Source organism: Malaclemys terrapin, chromosome 1 (assembly GCF_027887155.1).
Source record: "Malaclemys terrapin pileata isolate rMalTer1 chromosome 1, rMalTer1.hap1, whole genome shotgun sequence".
In the NCBI taxonomy this organism is placed as follows: domain Eukaryota; kingdom Metazoa; phylum Chordata; order Testudines; family Emydidae; genus Malaclemys; species Malaclemys terrapin.
Window position 1 is genome coordinate 353,285,442 of NC_071505.1, and position 21,412 is coordinate 353,306,853.

General features: G+C 44.9%; 1 protein-coding gene across 1 annotated transcript; it reads left to right on the top strand.

Moving 5' to 3' along the window:
- The first annotated feature begins 1,645 nt into the window (after positions 1-1,645).
- LOC128833709 (olfactory receptor 52K2-like) lies at positions 1,646-2,593 on the top strand. The gene has a single exon (XM_054021781.1). The coding sequence runs from the start codon at positions 1,646-1,648 to the stop codon at positions 2,591-2,593; it is 948 nt and encodes a 315-aa protein (XP_053877756.1).
- Positions 2,594-21,412: the final 18,819 nt, after the last annotated feature.

Here is a 21,412-nt window from a genome sequence, read left to right on the forward strand (position 1 = left end):
AATTAATGTGAACCCTGTGCAATGGCCCAAGCCTTCCTTGGTGCACCCTGGGTTGCCAGTGTGGAGGACGAGCCCTGTCCTGAGCACACCGTACACAATTTCGCAGCCATGTTTTAACATCATTTTTCATACACTCCCATTCTGCTACTTGCTTTAGCCTTCTTAAAGTCCCTTTTACTTTTGTATGCATAAACTGATGGGCTACATTAAGTAACTTCTGGTTTTTTTTTTTTTTTTTTTTTGGAACCTCCTGGCTTCCCTGACTAGTTCTAGTATAGGGACCCCGTTTCACTGTTCTCCATGTTAGCAGCCTCTAGTGTATCCTGCCCAGGGTCCTGTGATTCCCTTTGTGCCACTCCCATTGGTGTATGTAACTGCTGGTTCTAATGCAACTACGTGGGCAGCTTTTTTTATATATAGTGGTCTGTGGTCCAGAATGGGTAGTTATTTGTTGGACCAAACCTCTTAGTTCCCTAGGGTAGCTGGGCAACCCTTTTGCCAAATGTTAAGACTCCTGGAGTAGTAGGGGGTTAGGGAAGAAGCACAGTCTTTTACGGGTTTTACGCTGAATGCCCCCTGTATCCATTGCTGTGGCATTGCCCAACAGTGTTAAGCTGGCCAATATCTGCATCAGACCCAATTGGTTTCAATCATTCTCGGTGGCTACGACTTTTTCTGACTAAATTTTTCCTCCCAATCAATTTTGGTGATACTTATCCTAGTTTTGGAGAATTTGATGTTTTGAAACACTAAGTGTTTTTACATATTACTGGTTGAAAACTGTTCTTGGTTTATCCATTTGAAAGTAGTCAGTTGCATTCTTTATTTTGTTCTTCTTTATTATATGATCTTTGTTTGTCTCTTCTATAAAATGAACAGTCCCATACTTTGCTGGCTGTCTGCATAATGCAGCCTCCCCCGCCCTCCCCAATTCTCATAACCTCAGAATTCCCCTTTATGTCTGCTATATCCTTTATAGACACTGGGTGACCAAACCTGAGTGCATATCCTGAGCAGGTCATGCTCCATCCCATTTCTGAGGCATATGAATACTGTCTTTGTTCTGGCCACTGCCGACAACCATGGAACTTCTATCAATGACACCCAGGTCTTATCCCTCAGGTATACTCTAGTTGGGATGTTTCCCTGGCACATGTCTTGGCAAAGACTTTTTTCCACTGTCAGATTTTGAGCAACTAGGTGAATGGGAAGCTCCCTACAGCATGGACACTCTAGCTGGATGTTCATTGCATTAAGAAACAGTTCTGGATAACCAGTATCCACACTGGTGTTTCCTGCTGATGTCTATGAAGGTTTCCCACATGACAATGGGTAGGAATAATTGAAGCACAGAGCACCTTCAAATATGTAATTGGCATTAGTAGGGTCAGTTGTTCATTATTAATTTCTCTGAATAATGAAAATGTCATTTTTGAGCATGTGAAGACCAACCAGTCTGCTTCACCCAAGATAACATCTTCCAGTAGTGCATGTAGTGTCTCACATTAACATTGTCTCCCCATCCAGGCATTTGAACTGTGGCCATCACCCTAGACACTGGGCATGTACAGGAAGTCAGGGGAACATACGGTATATGCAGGAGATACTGTTCAGCCTTTAAGTTGGATTCCTTCTCCTGTACTCCATGTCAGATTCCAACACAACTGATTTCACCAACCCCTCCACCTTCATCCTGCTGGGCACTCCTGGCCTGGAGGCAGCTCACATCTGGATCTCTATCCCCTTCTGTGCCATGTACACCATAGCCATCTTGGGGAACTTCACCATCCTGATAATCGTGAAGAGGGAGCTGAGCCTCCATGGGCCCATGTACTATTTCCTCTGCATGCTGGCTGTCACTGATCTGGTCCTGCCTACATCCATCCTGCCCAAAACACTGAGCATCTTCTGGTTCAATTCCCGGGAGATCAATTTCAGTTCCTGTCTCACCCAGATGTACTTCATTCACTGCTTCTTCATGATGGAGTCTGGGATCTTCGTGGCTATGGCTTTTGATCGCTACGTGGCCATCTGCAACCCCCTGAGACATTCCAGCATCCTGACAAACCCTGTCGTGGCCATGATTGGCCTGACCGTGGTACTGCGTGGTGGGATGCTCATACTGCCCTATATTCTCCTGGCAAGGCGTTGGCCTTATTGCAGGACAAACATCATCTCCCACACGCACTGTGAGCACATGGCTGTGGTGAAGCTGGCCTGTGCTGACACCCGCATCAGTAATTACTATGGCCTTTTTGTGGTATTCTGTGTGCTTGGTCTTGATGTCTTTTTTATCACAGTGTCATATACACAGATCCTCAGGGCCATCTTCAGGCTCCCCACAAAGGATGCCAGGCTTAAGACTTTTGGGACTTGCATCTCCCACCTATGTGCCATCTCAGCCTTTTACATCCCAGGTCTTTTCTCCTCCCTCATGTACCGTTTTTTCCAGAATGTGGCCCTGAATTTCCATGTTCTCACAGCCAACGTGTACCTCCTGGTGCCCCCCATGCTAAACCCCATCATCTATGGGGTAAGGACCAAACAGATCCGGAACAGGCTGCTTGGGCTCTTTTCTCATAAAGGGACCTAAATTTTCTCCTTATGCTCTGGCTCTCACACCAAGCTCTGTGCAAAGTTGGCTGGTGAAATTGTGCTGGGCCCTCTTCCCTGAATCACTTGCTGCTGGACAATCAAAAAGAGATTAAATCCTTTCCTACTCTATTCTGTCAGCATGACAAACTGGGGACTCCATCTGTGTACAACTGATAGGTTTGCCACTTTTCTAATTGCTGGTAATTGGATGCCTGAAGCCCCACCACCCTTCCCCACCTCTTCCTCCAAGGCCCCTCCCCAGCTTTCCCTCTTCCCCTCCAGTCCCCATCCCTGTCACTTTCTCCTCTCCTCCCCTCCCCTTGTCAGTCATCAGATCATCTCTGCACCTCAAAGCATCTGTCATTTACAATGGTGATGTAATAATTGTATGTTTTGTGAAGAATAATGCTCAAAGTCTTGATCTCCTAAATATAAATAACTCATTGGATTGTATGTGTTTTCATTGTATGTGAAGTTATGGAATCTTACTATATGTAAGTTACTAAAATATGGTGTGAGGCTGGAAACACCCACAACCAGCCTTTCAGGTACAAGAGTAGAGTAGCCAGACAGTGTTAACTGCTGTTGTCAACACCCATCCAGGGACGAATCCACTAACTCTGTATAAGGGACTCTGTATAAAGGAGCATGGAGACTATGGACAGTGTTTAGCCAGCGAGGATTGGACCCCTCACATCACATGCATAAACTTTCCAGCAAGCAGGGAAAAGACTATAAAAGGTGCAGAGTGAAACCATCTCTTGTCTTCTCTCCCACACAACTCAACACCCGTAAGAACGTCTGGAAGACAAAGGACTTGGAATGGGAGAGGGAAATCCAAGCTGCAAAGCAGATGCAGCATGTGCCTCAAGAATCTGTAAGCCTGCTTGTATCATCAGTCAGGGTGTGATATGTTACTGATTCACATTCTATTTAGATTATATAAGTCTTTGTAGCGGGGTGGTCACCCGTTCCTGCCCAGAGGGGTTTAAAGATAGACCTGGGAGAGGGCTGGAGCAGGGGAAAAGTTATGAGGCTGATTGGGGAAGCAGCCACAGCTGGGTCACACCCTAATCAGGCCTCAGCTGGCCCTATGAAGGCAGGGAAGCCAGGAGCAGACAATCTCTCTCTCTGCATTCAGAGAGAGAAGGGACTGGCTGCAGGGAGCTAAAGACAGGGTACCTGAGTGGAGCAGGGCTGGGGAAAGGCAGAGGAGCTGGGGAGCTCCAGCCTGGAAAGCCCCAAGCTGCGGCCTAGCATAAGGCCAACAGGTACTGGGGGTTGCAGAGAGCAGCTCAGGAGTAGGCCAAGGCAGCAGGTCCAAACCCAACCTTGCCAGTGATGAGTGGCTGATACTGCAGTCTGCCCCTTGGTGTGGGGCTAGACGATGACTGGCAGTAGCCTTATACTGAGGCAAGGTGGGGACAGAGGGTTGGGGGTTCCCCGGGGAGGGGAGACCCTAAGACTGAGGGGTTACTGCCAAGGGGCAGCGCCCCAAATAACTGGGCACCAGGTCTGGGAGGCAAGTGGCAGTGGGACACTGGCCTGCAGAGGGCGCTCCAACGGCTGGCGAGCTAATTCCCATGGACGACCTGCCGCAGGGTGAGTCCACACCCTTACAGTCTTAGATTGTGACTTTGTATGATTTCCTAGGTAACCTGATTTGATCTGTTTCTTATCACTTATAACCTCTTAAAATCCATCCTACCGTAGTTAATAACCCTGTTTTATGTGTTATCTTAACTAGTGTGCTTTTCAGTGAAGCGTTTGGAATCCTAGCTCTGTTAGCAAACGCTGGTTCACATCTTCCCCACATAGAGGGTGGAGCAGATTGTTTAATGAGTTTGCATCTTTCCATATCCCTGTGCAGGGCAAGATGGTATAATTCTGGGTTTATACTCCTGTAGGGTTGAAAGGCTGTGGAGCTGGGAAATTGGCTGGGGCCTCCACTGTTGGTTCATGAGTGGCTTAGGAAAGCACTCAGGTAACCCAGTTGGGTGGTGGCACCTCCTGCTGCCATGTTGGGTGATAACAGGGTCTAGAGGGGCTGGCTGTGTGTCACCAGCAGAGCAGGGGAGAGGCCAATCCAGCTGAATAGTTAGGTGGTACAGCATTTCCAACAGCTTCCAGTCTTCACCCCTGGGCACATCACAACACAATCTCCACCTCCCACCCTACACCATCTGGGCTCCCTCTGCTCCAGGGCTTGGAAAGGAGCTGCTGCAGCATGACAAAGAGCCTGCCTGCGGGTAGGAGGCAGCCCTGGTTAATGAGCTAACAACTTCCTAAGACCTGCAGTAACCAGATACTGCCAGATCCCTTAAAGTAACCCAGTCTTGGGCTTCCTCTCAGACAGCCAAGTAAAATATGATGAGGATTACTGACAACCTTGTCCACCATATAACAAGTTCTACCAATTGCAAAGTATCACATACTTTGCCTCCCAGGTGAATAAATATTTCAGATCTTACCAAATACTCACTGTAAGGGTGTGGACTCACCCCTGTGGCGACTCCTGCTGGTCGTCCATGGGAATTAGCTCGCCAGCCGTTGGAGCGCCCTCTGCAGGCCAGTGTCCCACTGCCACTTGCCATCTCAAATGTACCTAAGATTCATCAGCAGAAACTCGAACCCCCTAAGACTGAGGTCTCCAGTTCCATTCTGGATGACCCTGATCAGTCCCTAATGAGATCTCACCCACACAGAAGAAGGGAGTAACTGCATTCTAGATAAAACCAGGTTTATCCAACTTCTCTGCAGAGGGGTTGGCGTGGAAGAAGTGGAACTTCCCCAGTAGAGGGAACAGAGTGAAGAGGTGTTGGTCGAGCCCTTTAAAAACACAGAGAGTGGACAAGTCAGAAGAAGCTGGGGCAGGACAAAGGAACAAGGGTGGCAGAGGAGACTCTTTGTCTCTCTGCTACAGCCAGAGCCCTGCAACCAAACCCCTGCAGGAGGAGAATCCATGAGCTGGAGATGTGGCTCCTGGATAACCTAGAGTGTTCTGACCTAATCCCAAAGAATGCTCCAGGGTGGTGAGGTCACTGTGGCAGGGAATGGCGTGCAAGTCTTGTATTGTGTTTATCGGGATCTCGGCATCTTTTGTACTGTCTAAAGTAGAGGAATTATTTTAGCCACCACTTTTGCAAGGCCTGGGTCTTGTGGAGGAAAATGGCCTGAGGCCTAAACTTTGGCTAAACTTTGGTCAGGTGAACGGTACGTGTGGCCTGGAGGGAGGAGGGAAGGGGGGAGGTAAAAGGAGAAGGGTAGACAGAAACTATAGAAGCAGAATGAACCATTTGTAACAGTCTATGATTAACAGCTGCCAAGTGGCAGAGCAAACCGCAAAGGCACAACTAAGAAAAATAGGAAAAAGCTTGCTTTGCTTCATCCCTTATATGGATTTAAAATTTTAAGGAAGTATATGTAATTTTTGGTTTTATCCTATATAAGCTGTCATATTTTATCCATCGGGGTGGTTCGGCTGCCTTGGCTGACTCCCCCATGCATGCATGTTTGATTAATCAATAAAGGAGCCTCAGGCTGTCTGATCAAAATCAATCGTGTGGTCGGTTTTCCACAACAATTTGGGGGCTCGTCTGGGATCCACAGAAGACTTTCCCAGACTGGAGGACCACGAGCAGTCTCGCACCAGACCCAGGGCCCATCTGAAAGGTAAGAGACCTTTTGAATTCTCTATCGTAGTTTTCTGGTGGAGGCTCAGGGTTGGATGAGTTGCATACTGGATCTGAACCTTTTACTGCCAGACACACCTGACGCCCTTCTGTCTCTGGTTCTGGTTCCCCATGAAGAGCCACTGGGTGTGGCTAGGTAGGTTGTGGATAGACCTCTGTTTCTGTGTGCCAGTGTGAAAGTTAAGGTTGGTAGACCGGTGTAAGTGAGGGTCGTAAGAAGATGCCCCGAGTTCTCTGCAAAGTCCTGGGGGCTTGTGACCAGAGGTGCCTCGAATGCAAGCCCTGCGACCCCGCCTTAGTGGGTCGGTAAAAGACTCTGACCAGGATAAGGCTTCCTCAACATGGCATGACTGGCAAGGGGCCTGTCTTGGTCTAGGATTATGTGACCCTGTCCTTTACTGTCTGTGAACGGTCTGATTTCCTAACCCTCTTTCCCTCAGGTTCCCCGCCTTTGCCAGTAAAAGGCGATCTGAAGACCCACTGACGGGTCCAAACGCCCCACTGAAAGCTATAGAGTAAGCAGCGCTGCTCTCTCTGAGACTAGCCAACGCTCTTTGCTGGACGGGCTGTAGGCAGTCGTGGATGCACCTAAACAAGCCTTTCTTGTGTGAAAGACCTGTGTGAAAGTCTCGGGTCCTGGGGCGGTGGGCTCAACGGGAGCACCACTCCATCAGGAAAGTTAGGATACTGGGGGCTGGAGGATCTAAGATAATCTTCGACTCACTGGGAAAGCTGTAGAAAAGGGGGTCGGTGTGGGATCACCGTCTCACCAAAAGGGCACACCTGGTTCTGGTCTGTTTTGTGTTTGTCTGTCTGGTCTGTCTGTGTATAAACTGTCTATATAATATGGGGGCTGGTGAGTCAAAAGGAGTCACCATCCCACCAAAAGGTACACCCGCGTTTTATATGGATACCAATTACAGCCCTTCTATTTGTATGTTTCTAAACAAATGAAATTGGTATACCAGGGATGATCCAAAATTGCAGTTTCCCTTGGAGGGAAGCTTTGACCTTGATAGGATTGTGCACCTCAGAGGCGCGCTTCTTGCCAACTAAGTTGGACAAGGTCAGTTTGATGTATATTTTAATTGGTATGAAAAAACAGAAAATTGGCGCAGTGAATCTCAAATGAGGAGTCTCAAGGACTCCCAGGAGAAACTTACCACACAATTGAAAGAGATAAAAAGGGAATTGGCAAAGGATTTAAATTCAACTAAGCCGGCAAGAAATATTAGGCAACAAAAGACCCTTACGTTCACCCCTCAGACAGTTTCTCCCCGTACTGAGGAAACAATCCCCTTATGCCAATTCCTGGGCATTGGCACTTCGGGTCAGCAGACGGTCGGGTCTGTGCATGCACCTTGGTCTCCCACAGAATTGTATAATTTAATTAAAAATTTTCCAAAAATAAAAGAAGACCCTGTTAAATTCCAAGGAGAATTAAAACCTGTCATGCACTGATACAACCCTACCTGGGCAGACTTAAACCAACTCCTGAAGGGAGTTGTGCCCAGGTAAACATTAAATTGCCTTTATCAGGCAGCCCGGTGGCCCATGGAGGACCCAGGCCATGACCAGGACACAATAAATAGGATTAGAAACAGGCAGTGGAAAGCAGTTCTCACAGTCTGCCCAAAGAAAGCAATTTGGGCCAAAATTAGCACCTATAAACAAAGTAAAAATAAGAATTTAAATAAAACCCAACACTATCACCACCACATTGAAACCCTTTAGCTCCTGGACATGCAGGGACCCCACAGTAGCCACCCATTGCGGGGGAGAGGGGAAAGGCCAAACCAAGGTCCCCAACATTCACCTCCCCAGGGACCCAGTGATGGCGCGTGTCACTATTGTAAACAGATGGGCCATTGGAAAAGGGAATGTCCCTATCACCCTGGCCATTCCACAAGGGGGACAGGTGGGCAACGTTCTTGTGCCCCACCCTGTTCCTTCACCTCTGACCTTTTCTGTCGGTCCTCTATCTATCATGTTTTCCTCCTCAGTCCTTGTTCACCAGTTAACCTTTTGGGAAAAGACTTGCTGTGTAAATTAAATTGTATAATGATAATAATATATGGAGATATACCTTTCTCCTAGAACTGGAAGGAACCCTGAAAGGTCATTGAGTCAAGCCCCCTGCCTTCACTAGCAGGACCAAGTAGTGATTTTTGCCCCAGATCACTAAGTGGCCCCCTCAAGGATTGAACTCACAACCGTGGGTTTAGCAGGCCAATGCTTCCTGTATCCCAGATGGTGTGTATCTGGATGTGCCTGGTCCCGCTCACAATGAGGTCCTGGCAGTTTATAGAAGACCGACCCCATCCTTCCTCGTTGCAACAGGAACTGATTGTTAAGGTCTCTCCCTCCCTGTGGGCCTTGTGAGCCGATCATGCCAACCAGGTTAGGTGTATTGGGAAACCCATTAAGATTCGCCTAAACCCAGCAAGACCCCTTCCCACACTGTAGCTGTACCCTCTATCAAAACAGTCCAAGGAAAAATCCAACCTGTTATTATCTCCTGCATTCAGCAAGGAGTCATTATTGCTATGGTCAGTGAGTGTAAGTACCCCATTTTACAGTGCTGTTAATGGGGCTGTTTTTCCTATCTTTCCCATTGTCCCTAGCCTTGTTATTATCCTTTCTTACAATGCACCAGTGCTGAGGGGTTGTTACCGCCTCAAGGAAAGATGGTATTAAGTCTGGATATAAAGAATTAAGGTTATTGTTAAATAAGATACACCTAGATGTAAATAAGAATAAAGGTGTGTGTGTGTGTGTGTATACATAGGTATATATAAATAAATAAAAGGGGGGTTAGTCAAAAAAGCCCACCCTCTTTGCTAAATTGGTAGTGAAACAATGCCTGTGCCCATGAAAAGAAAATGTAACAAGAAAAAAGGATCAGGCCCACACAAGCAGGCAACCACAGTTTGAGGAAGTTAAAAGAAAAAAAGTGAAAAGTTAACTCTATGGTTACTGAAAGGAATTAAGCAGTAACACTTTGTATAGCTGTTAAAAGAAAGTGTTATAAAAGAAAAAATCTTGGTTTCCTTGCAGCCATTCATTTGGGAATGTCTGTAAATAATCCAGGCAAGAGGTTATTTAAGTGAAATCATTTGACTATGAAAAAAATTAGTTAAATTTGTTAAAGAACAATCCTGGCGTATATAATCTTTGTTTTATAAGTTTAAAATAAATTGATGTTGTTTTGGGGTTATAAAACCAAGAAATTTGTTTACCAATCAAATGAAGCTAGTATTGTTTAATTTTGATATTTAGCATTTAATCCTTTAAGTGACTTAATGCTTTATAAGATTTAAATTGTTTTTTTTTAATAAAAAAAAACAAAGTTGTGGCTGCAGCAAGGCAGTCAAAGCCAGGAGAATGGAAAAAGGTTTTAAATCTGTTTTGGTAACAAATAGCAAGTAAAACCTGTAATAAGCACCCCACACTAAGCCTTAAGGTGGCTCTGTGTAATCAACGGTCACTTTGCCAAAGGGGAGCCAAAGTGGATTGTAAAAAGCAACAGAGGGTCCTGTGGCACCTTTAAGACTAACCTTTAAGTTAGTCTTAAAGGTGCCACAGGACCCTCTGTTGCTTTTTACAGATTCAGACTAACATGGCTACCCCTCTGATACTTGAAAGTGGATTGTGTTTTCCTTTTCGCAAATTGTTCTTGATGTGTTGCTGGGTACACATTACACCCTAATCACCTTTGGCGCTCCTCGGACGGACGCCTGATTGCGCCTCAGGTGCTCTGGCCCTATTTGCTCGCATGCATCACAGGATGGCACGCATGAGCAAAGGGAGGCTTGATAGACTTTTCCTCTGTGGCCCAGCACTACTGCCAGCAACATAATGTTGGTAAAGCTGTCAAAGTTAGGCAGGCAGCACGTTCCCCACTCTGGAGACCTTTTGTAAACATTCAGATTGATTTTATTCAAATGTTTAAATGTTGTAATTGTAAGTATGCGTTAGTTTCAATAATGTATTTCCTTGTAAAAAGACAGATGCCAAAACTGTTGTAAAACTTTTGCTTAAGGATTTTGTATCACAATCTGGCATATCTGGACTGACTATAAAAGAGTTATGTGCAGCTTCACAGATCCAGTATGGCCAAATGCCCTTTGACGGCCACTCCCAATCGAAAACCTGACTCAGCCCTCATAAAATTTCTACGAGGGCGCCCGCTGCAACTACCAGCAGTGCCCTGCTGGCCCTGGCTCCGATGGACATTTATTTAATAAATAACACAATGCTTAATTATTGCCAGGCACTAATGAAATGTGTTGGATGTTTTTATATACGGCAGCCCTGCCATTTGCTGAAACCAGGAGACTGGATCTACATAGAGGTCCATCAGCGAGGAACCACCCTGGCCCCATGCTGAAAGACCCTTATCAAGTCCTGTTAATTATCAACACTGCTGTGAAGTGCTGAGAATCGACTCCCTGCCCATGTTTCTCACTGTAATGGCTCTCGGTCTATCTGTCCTTCTGGCATTGTTGTTCCTTCTGGACAGCAGCAGTGAAGGACAAGGTGAAAAGCCGGTAACCTCTCCTTTGTCCACTGACAGACCCACTGTGCCTTTGGATCTTGCTAAGAAAACAACCTCTCCACCTGAGGACATAATAAAGCGTCTAACCAAGCAAGGTGATTGTGCTAGTAACCTCTCCCCTGCTGCCTCACTGCCAGACAGCTAAGTGAATTAAGACTACGAAATCTCGAAGAATAGCTTGTGGAAGCTAGCCAACACTACCTGAAGATAAAACTTTTAATATTCCTTAGCCTCTCCTTCTTAACGAACTTAGGGTGGGGATGGGAAAGTAATATTTTTCTAAATCTTAGCCAATCAGTAGCCTCTGATTTAGCCTGTACCATATTGTAATATACCCCTATTTATATCATTGATATTAATGCCTCTTTGCCCTTTGTAAAGGAGTTTAACCAACGGATATGGTATAATACTTCACAAAGAAGAGATGTGTTTGGACACCGATGGACCGTAATCAATGCTACACTAGGAACCATAAAGTTCATGCTGTCCTTATCCAGTTTTCAAATTACCTTTACATATCCAAATTGCTCTAAAGGAGCTGCCATTCGGCTAGCACAACAAAAGGCTTGGGCTTCTCCCAAAAAGAAAAGAGATTTGACTAGATACCTGTGGGATAGGACTAATAGCACAGCTGCAATTTGGAATATTCACAAAAGCCAACAGCATGAGGAAAAATTAGGCCAATTGGAAAAAAGCCACTGGTCTTATTTCTGGAGCACAGCTAATGCAGGTTCAGGCTGGAGTGGGTGAATTGCATGTTATTTCTGCCCTTAGTTCTATAACCCAGAAGTTGCTGACAGAGATGGCATTAAATATCACAGGTGCTGGGAAGACATTGCAGTGGGACTTGGCATGTTCAGAAATTCAAGATTTCCTGAATGACCAGCTAATGGCCATTACAGCTGTGTATTTGTTAAGGCCCATATCATACTTGATGCCCATTTTAACCTCACTGCAACTGCAGGCAGCCATATTATTTATTAGCCTGCGGATAAAAAATTGCAATCCACTGTCATGTATAAAATGCCCTTTAACTGGACAACCCTGGTACCTGACCATTTCCAAAATCTGCTTTCATTGTTACCAGAGGTCCAAAAAACATTAAACCAGTAGGAGAACACTCCAATCTACCTGGTCACTCAGTAAGAGACTTAAAAGTGGCAATTCTTCAACAAAAAATCTTCAAAAACAGACTCCAACGAGAAACTGCAGAACTGGAATTAATATGAAAACTGGTCACTGTCAAATTAGGCCTGAATAAAGACTGGGAGTGGATGGGTCATTACAAAAACGAATTTCCCATACTAATTTCCCCCTACTATTACTCGTACCTTCTTGTAAACTGTTTGCCCACTTTAATTGAATTGTCTCGTTAGCACTGACCCCCCACTTGGTAAGGCAACTCCCATCTTTTCATGTACTGTGTATATATACCTGCTCCTGTATTTTCCACTCCATGCATTTGATGAAGTGGGTTTTAGCCCACGAAAGCTTATGCTCAAATAAATGTGTTAGTCTCTAAGGTGCCACAAGGACTCCTCGTTGTTTTTGCTGCTACAGACTAACACGGCTACGACTCTGAAAAGAGTTCTAAAAAATACCTATAGCTTTTAAATGTTTGATTGTCTTTATAGCAAATGCTTGTTCTAAAGTATGGTGGAGATTTCTGAACCCTTCCCATAGCATGGATTGCAAGAAATGACCCACAGAATTTCACCAACTCCTGTGATTATATTTAAACTTCCCAATAGCATCTGCACACTTCTGAGGTTTTATTTCATTTCATATCAGAGCTCATCATCCTCACCCACCTACATTACTGTGGGTGTACAACCATCAAATGTAATTACTGGTCACTAATACGATTACCCCTGATGGCAACAAGAGTGGGTAATCACAGTCACCCTTGCTATTCAGTGGGGAGTGGTTAAAATCATTCAGTTCAACGGGGTGAGTCAGCTCTATTGTTCTCAAACACGTCTGAAACTTCCCTGTTTTTTTTTAAATTGTAAACACATTTTTAGGGTCCCCCCGCAAGATTCCACAACACAAATTTCAGCTTTTTCCTGTAAATGGGTCTCTTTTACACTGAAAGAGCACTACATGGAATGCCACTCCATTGCCAGTTATCACTGCACGAATATATAACCAGACCTCCTTAAGCACCTTCCCAGAGATAGATCCAGATAGTGCTTGGTTTGAAAGGAGGCTACCTTCTTTTGGGATTTGCCATGAAGATGAAGATGGTGACTGATTGGAAGAATGGCTCCCAAGATTCTGTTTCAAAAGGTCCGTTGATCCAGTAATGTGTGTGAAGCTAAGGTCTGACAAGATGAAAGCTCAGGTGACACTTGCTGAAGAAGGAATATGAGAGGGACATTTTAAAAAGGTCACTTATTGCACCTGTGAAGGATAGTATTTAAATCATACTTAAATTTTCTATTTTGGCTTGCTTTGTGTGTGTGTGTGTGTCTGTGTGTGGTATAGACCAGAATGTAGTCATTTTCAGGACATGGATTTATGTTTTATGTAAAAATACAAAAATTAGATCTCACAGAGCTCTCGTTTTATTGATATATTGCTGTTATATGCTGTATTTTATTGTGGTTGCAGGAACAAACCATCCCAATGTGTAGAAAGAAAAGTAAATATGGCAGGCGACCAGCTTGGCTAAACAGTGAAATCCTTGCTGATCTTAAACGCAAAAAAGAAGCTTACAAGAAGTGGAAGATTGGACAAATGACCAGGGAGGAGTATAAAACTATTGCTCAGTCATGCAGGGGTGAAATCAGGAAGGCCAAATCACACTTGGAGTTGCAGCTAGCAAGAGATGTTAAGAGTAACAAGAAGGGTTTCTTCAGGTATGTTAGCAACAAGAAGAAAATCAAGGGAAGTGTGGGCCCCTTACTGAATGAGGGAGGCAACCTAGTGACCGAGGATGTGGAAAAAGCTAATGTACTCAATGCTTTTTTTGCCTCTGTCTTCACGAACAAGGTCAGCTCCCAGACTGCTGCACTAGGTAGCACAATATGGGGAGAAGTTGACCAGCCCTATGTGGAGAAAGAAGTGGTTCGGGACTATTTAGAAAAACTGGACGTGCACAGGTCCAGGTTGGATATTAGGAAATACTATTTCACTAGGAGGGTGGTGAAACACTGGAATGCGTTACCTAGGGAGGTGGTGGAATCTCCTTCCTTGGAGGTTTTTAAGGCCCGGCTTGACAAAGCCCTGGCTGGGATGATTTAGTTGGGAATTGGTCCTGCTTTGAGCAGGGGGTTGGACTAGATGACCTCTTGAGGTCTCTTCCAACCCTGATATTCTATGATTCTATGTACCACAAAGCAACACCCTGGCACCCCCATGTTCACCTATGTTATACACTGCAACAAATCTTGACCAAAATATGTCATGTGAAGTGTCAGTGGAAAAGTTATGGTTTGCTGAATAGGATAATCCCATCAGTATGCTTGTACCATTTGTGTATCTGAAGTTATATATATTGACTTTGGATCTGTATTTCAAATGTTTTGCTCCTTTGGTAATTCCCACAAGGTACTTTACATCCAATATAGGCAGCACATTGTGGATGAAACATTCAAAGTATTGTCCCATTAAGAAACAGAATAAGCATTTGAAGAAGCTTGTGCCCACCTGATGGACTTTCCTGTGAATGTTCTAGTCAGGATCTGGGTAATGGCTCCTGCTATGACTCATTGAAGCATGCAAGGGCATGTGACCAGCTCATGGGACTCTGGACTCCCTCTTCTGCTTGACCTTATCCACTAACTGTGCTGGGGGCTTTGTTTTGGCCAATGAAATTCCCTCCACATGACAGAAATTATAACAGGGGAAATGGACATCATCACTTGGCCTCACTCCCCCACAACTCAACACCTGGAAAGACCGTTGGAACAAAGGACTGAACTGGGGCTGTGGTCCCAGGCTGAAGGGGTTTCTAGCCTGTGGATGGAAGATTTTGTGACTGTTTGTACCATCAGGCTGAGACAATCCTTGATTCAAATCCTGTCTAGTGTATTAAATTTAGATTGCAATTTTGTTTATTTCTTAGGAAGCCAACTTTGATGTGTTCTCTATTATTTATAATCACTTAATCCATCTTTCCATAGTTAATTATTTATTATTATTTTATCTATAACAGTGTGTTGTTTGAAATACACAAGGGAAATCCGCTCAGGACCAGCGGCTGGTGCATTGTCATCTCCACATTGCAGAAGAGGGAGACTGGGCAATAAACTTACACCAGTCAGGCTTCTGACCAGGACAAGACTATACAGCTCTGGGGTCCTCAGCTGGGAGCTTGGAGGAACTGGCTTCAGACTCTCTATTGTTGTTGCATGAGAGCCTAGCGAAAGCATTCATGTAACTGCAGCTGGGTGTGTCCCTGTCTTTGTATGTCTGTGTAAGTGCAAGACCTGCAGATGTTTACAGCTTGTCACAGCCTCATGTGTGATAGGGGGCCCAGATTTGTATGCCACAGGGCTTAGCGGTACCCCAGTTCCAGGTTCCACCCCAGGGAAGTCCATCACACACACACAATGAACAGGCCCTGCTAGATCATGAGTGCATTTCTTTGTTGTCATGCACTCAGTTACTGATCAAAAGTCAGTGGTTATGGCAGGGATGGCAGGATTCTGTGACCGGCCAAGTCATGTATCCATTTGCTTCAGTTTACCTATCTGTATAATAGGGATGTGTTCATAATGACTTTCCTTTGCTAGGTGTTTTAAAGATCTTTCACTGAAAGGTGCTGCAAAGTATAATGATAATTACTGTGACAAAGTGGGAATGTTCTTAATCTTTTCTCTGAATACTGTGTGGGTGCCTCAGTTTCCCCTATGCATTTTTTTAAGTATCTAAGTGGTGGGATAAGGGGGTGTGATTGTTGCAGAGCCCTAGAGGGCCTGTGTGATGTTGTCTGCACAGAGAATGGCCGACACCCTGTCTCCTGGCAATTGGTGGCCTGGGCCCCTCCCCTGCAAGGTGCCAACTGAAGGTGTTAGAGAACAAAGAGATCAGGTGGCCTCCTGGCCTGGGAAAGAGATAAAGGCCAGAGGAGGGGCTGGAGGGAGTTTCAAGTTTGGAGCTGGCTGGGGAGATGGGGGAAGGCCTAGAACCTGGGTCTGGGCTTCCCACCCCCCAAGATGGACCTGACTGAGGGGTCCTGTTTTATTTACCTACAAGCTCTGTTTTATACTGTGTTCCTGTTGTCTAATAAACCTTCTGTTTTACTGGCTGGCTGAGTGACATGGTGAATTGCAAGTGGGGGGTGCAGGGCCCTGACTCCCCCATACTCTGTGACAGTTACTGATGAGAATTACTCATCTCTGATATCATAATGATTGCCCCATGTGTCTGCAGAAAGTGTTCATGTCTCCCCTCATCTTTCTCCAGATATCTCTGTCTACTATCTACAAATCCATGCTGGGCATTTACAGGGTGTCAGACCCTATAAAGAGCTAGACATTATGCCTAGTTTTCTTAATAATCTACTATAAATTTTAAATACACACAAATGCGCAGAGCAGCCAATTCCTCTCTGACTCAGCACAGAGCCCAAGAGTTCTCATCTCCCTTTGGGAAAGTCCCTCAATTACTGTTTACTCCTAAAGCAGGATAAATAGCACAGAAATGCAGTCAGGTCTGTCTCCAGCTTATCTCAGATGCTTGCTTATCCACTAGAGGCTGAGTGAATCCCACTGGGATTACACAGAGCTATATTATGAACGGTGCACACACCTGTGTTGACTCACTGCTTGGGATACTGCTGCAGATGCTGTGGTGAGAAAGGTGCGGGACACGGCTACCTGAGGGGGATTCCCGGGGAAGACGCTTCCATCTCAGAATTTGTAGGTACACATCTCTTGATGGGGAGCTCACCTGCTCAACAAACACCATGCAACACGGGCATCATCGGATAGAGTGTAAGTCTGTGGTCCTTTCTGCTCTGCACAGCCATTAAACATCCCAGGGACCTTGTCAGAAGGTTTGAGTTTCCTCCAAAATGTCATTCCTTTCCATACAGCATGACCCAGCTGATGGCCTCCAGCCCCGAGGTGGCTGCATTTCAGTAGCACAGGGGATCATAGATTCATAGATTCTAGGACTGGAAGGGACCTCGAGAGGTCATCGAGTCCAGTCCCCTGCCTGCATGGCAGGACCAAATACTGTCTAGACCATCCCTGATAGACATTTATCTAACCTACTCTTAAATATCTCCAGAGATGGAGATTCCACAACCTCCCTAGGCAATTTATTCCAGTGTTTAACCACCCTGACAGTTAGGAACTTTTTCCTAATGTCCAACCTAGACCTCCCTTGCTGCAGTTTAAACCCATTGCTTCTGGTTCTATCCTTAGAGGCTAAGGTGAACAAGTTTTCTCCCTCCTCCTTATGACACCCTTTTAAATACCTGAAAACTGCTATCATGTCCCCTCTCAGTCTTCTCTTTTCCAAACTAAACAAACCCAATTCTTTCAGCCTTCCTTCATAGGTCATGTTATCCAGACCTTTAATCATTCTTGTTGCTCTTCTCTGGACCCTTTCCAATTTCTCCACATCTTTTTTAAAATGTGGTGCCCAGAACTGAACACAATACTCCAGCTGAGGCCTAACCAGAGCAGAGTAGAGCGGAAGAATGACTTCTCGTGTCTTGCTCACAACACACCTGTTAATACATCCCAGAATCATGTTTGCTTTTTTTGCAACAGCATCACACTGTTGACTCATATTTAGCTTGTGGTCCACTATAACCCCTAGATCCCTTTCTGCCGTACTCCTTCCTAGACAGTCTCTTCCCATTCTGTATGTGTGACACTGATTTTTCCTTCCTATGTGGAGCACTTTGCATTTGTCTTTGTTAAACTTCATCCTGTTTACCTCAGCCCATTTCTCCAATTTGTCCAGATCATTTTGAATTATGACCCTGCCCTCCAGAGCAGTTGCAATCCCTTCCAGTTTGGTATCATCTGCAAACTTAATAAGTGTACTTTCTATGCCAATATCTAAGTCATTGATGAAGATATTGAATAGCGCCGGTCCCAAAACAGACCCCTGCGGTACCCCACTCTTTATGCCTTTCCAGCAGGATTAGGAACCATTAATAACAACTCTCTGAGTACGGTTATCCAGCCAGTTATGCACCCACCTTATAGTAGCCCCATCTAAATTGTATTTGCCTAGTTTATCAATAAGAATATCATGCGAGACCGTATCAAATGCCTTACTAAAGTCTAGGTATACCACATCCACAGCTTCTCACTTGTCCACCAGACTCGTTATCCTATCAAAGAAAGCTATCAGATTGGTTTGACATGATTTGTTCTTCACAAATCCATGCTGGCTGTTCCCGATCACCTTACCACCTTCCAAGTGTTTGCAGATGATTTCCTTAATTACTTGCTCCATTATCTTCCCTGGCACAGAAGTTAAACTAACTGGTCTGTAGTTTCCTGGGTTGTTTTTATTTCCCTTTTTATAGATGAGCACTATATTTGCCTTTTTCCAGTCTTCTGGAATCTCTCCAATCTCCCATGACTTTCCAAAGATAATAGCTAGAGGTTCAGATACCTCCTCTATTAGCTCCTTAGATCGTTTGTACATCTACTAACAGATCGTTCAGGTTTAAAGGTGTTAGTAGATTTACAAAGACTGTCACCTCTCTTCTTGCATCTAAGGGGTCTGGCTGTTAATGGAGGTGGAGAGGCGGTAGAAGAGGGGGGCGTTACCTGAGTTTTACTTGCTGGAAAGCATGGAGGTACTAGGAATCCTAACTGAACCAATTATAAGAATTATTCAACGTGAGTAAGACATTTTCTCTCCTAGGTTTATTCGAGAAGTCGGCTGAACTGTTATGCCTGAAACTTAAAAATTATTCATCTGGAATATGTGTGGCAAATTTTAGACCAAACCATTAAAGTCTCAGGAGGTCATCTAGTCCAAACCCTGCTCAAATCAGGACCAACGCCAACTAAATCAGCCCAGACAGGGCTTTGTCAAGGTGGGCCTTAAAAACATATACGGATGGAGATTCCACCACCTCCCCAGATAACCTATTCCAGTGCTTCACCACCCTCCTAGTGAAATAGTGTTTTCCAATATCCAATCTAGACCTCCCACACTGTAACTTGAGACCATTTTTTCTTGTTCTGCCACCACTGAGAACAGCTGAGCTCCATCCTCTTTAGAACCTCCCTTCAGGTAGTTGGAGGCTGCTATCAAATCCCCCCTCATTCTTCTCTTCTGGAGACTAAGTAAGCCCAGTTCCCTCCGTGTCTCCTCATGAGTCATTATTTCACTAGGAGGGTGGTAAAGCACTGGAATGGGTTACCTAGGGACATGGTGGAATCTCCATCCTTAGAGTTTGTAAGGCCCTGCTTGACAAAGCTCTGGCTGGATGATTTAGTTGGTGTTGGTCCTGCCTGGAGCAGCAGGTTGGACTAGATGACCTCCTGAGGTCTCTTCCAACCCTAATCTCCTATGATTCTATGTACCCCAGCCACCAGTCATTTTTGTTGCCCTCTGTTTGGCTCTCTCCAGTTTGTCCACATACTTCCTATAGTGCGGGGCTCAAAAATGGATGCAATACTCCAGATGTGGCCTCACCAGGACCAGTTAGAGGGGAATGATAACTTCCCTCGATCTGCTTGCAATGCTCCTACTAATGCAGCCCAATATGCCGTTAGCCTTCTTGGCAACAAGAGCACACTGCTGACTCATATCCATCTTCTCTTCCACTGTAATCCCCAGATCCTCTTCTGCAGAGCTGCCGCTTATCCAGTCGGTCCCCAGCCTGTAGCAGTGCATGGGATTCTTTCATCCTAAGGGCATGCCTCTGCACTTGTCCTTGTTATATCTCATCAGATTTCTTTTTGCCCCAATCCTCCAGTTTGCATAGGTCACTCTTGACCCTATCCCAATCGTCCAGTGCATCTACCTCTCCTCCCAGCTTAGTGTCATTCGTGAACTTGCTGAGGGTGCAATTCATCCCATCATCAAGATCATTAATGAAGATGTTGAACAATACCAGCCATAGGAACAACTATTCGGGCACTCTGCTTGATACTGGCTGTCAATTAGACATCAAACCGTTGATGGCTACCCGTTGAGAATGATGATAAAGCCAGCTTTCTACCCACCTTATTATTAGGGTGACCAGACGTCCCAATAAAATTGGGACCGTCCCGATATTTAGGTGTTTGTCCCGCGTCCCGATTGATCTTCGGTCAGGTATTTTTCCCCCCTCTCCTGAAAACTACAGGCTGAAGGTATGCATAGCTAAGGGAGGGTGCATAATCTCCTCCGACTGCCCACAGCACTCGGCTATTCTCGGCTTCCCCCCCTCCCCCCGCCCGCAGCAGCACTGAGCCACAATAGGGAATTGGGAGAGGGAGCTGTTTGTGTTGTTACACCAGCAGCACTCGGGTTTTGGTTATTTTTGCTCCACCGGTGACCTCCCCGATATTTTCTTCCTGTCATCTGGTCACCCTACTTATTATCCATTCATCCAGTGCATACTTTTTTAACTTGTTGGCAAGAATACTGTGGGAGAATGTATGAAAACCTTTGCTAAAGTCAATATATAGCACATCCATCGCTTTCCCCATATCCACGGGGCCAGTTATCTCATCATAGAAGGCAATTAGGTTAGTCAGGCATGATTTGCCCTTGGTGAATCCAAGTTGACTGTTCCTGATCACCTTCCTCTCCTCCAGGTGCTTCAAAAGCAACCAGTTTTGTCAGGCATTCAAATATCTCATTAGCCCTTTTCGCCACAGCATCGCACTGGGATCTCATGATGTCAACAGTGACCCCAAAATCCTTCTAAGGGGCCCTGTGTTCCATAATGCAGTGCCCTTGTCTTTGGGTTGGACCTGCATTCCCTTTTTCTAGAGGATAACTTTTCATTTGACTGTATTAAAACATATTGTATGTATGGGCCCAGCTCACCAAACACTCCAGATCAATCATTACACCTATAGTGGTGTCCTCATTGTAACCACTCTGCCGATCTTTGGATAATCGCAAATTTTATCTGCAGTGATTTTCTTTTTGCTCCCAGGTCATTGATTAAAATATTGAACAGCATCTGGCCTAAACTTGATCAACGCAGAACCCCAGTGGATACATCTCCTTTCGCTGACAATGGCCCATTGACAACTGCTTTCTGAGATGTATCAGTTAACCAGTTTTTAGTCCATTTTACATGTGCTCTATTGATATTGTATAGTGTTTATTTTTTATCAGAATGTTTTCCCCTACTAAACAAATATCATCAAGAAATTAAAGTCTATTGCATCTCCTTGCTCCCTTGATCAACCATATATGTACTCACAGTAAAGGATGAAATGGGCTTCATTTGACAAGACCGGTTTTCCATTAACCCCTTTTTTGGTTAGTATTAATTATATTACCAGGCTTTTTTTTTAAATAATCCAGCTTTTCCATTATTCCCTAACCTTATCAATTTTTTTAACTTTCCCTTTATTATTTTCATTCTTTACATTTAACTCAGTACTCTCCTATATTTTTTTATTCACTCTGCTGCAGC

Coding starts and splice junctions, on each gene's coding strand:
- LOC128833709 (XM_054021781.1), top strand. CDS start 1,646: ATGTCAGATTCCAACACAACTGATTTCACCAACCCCTCCACCTTCATC.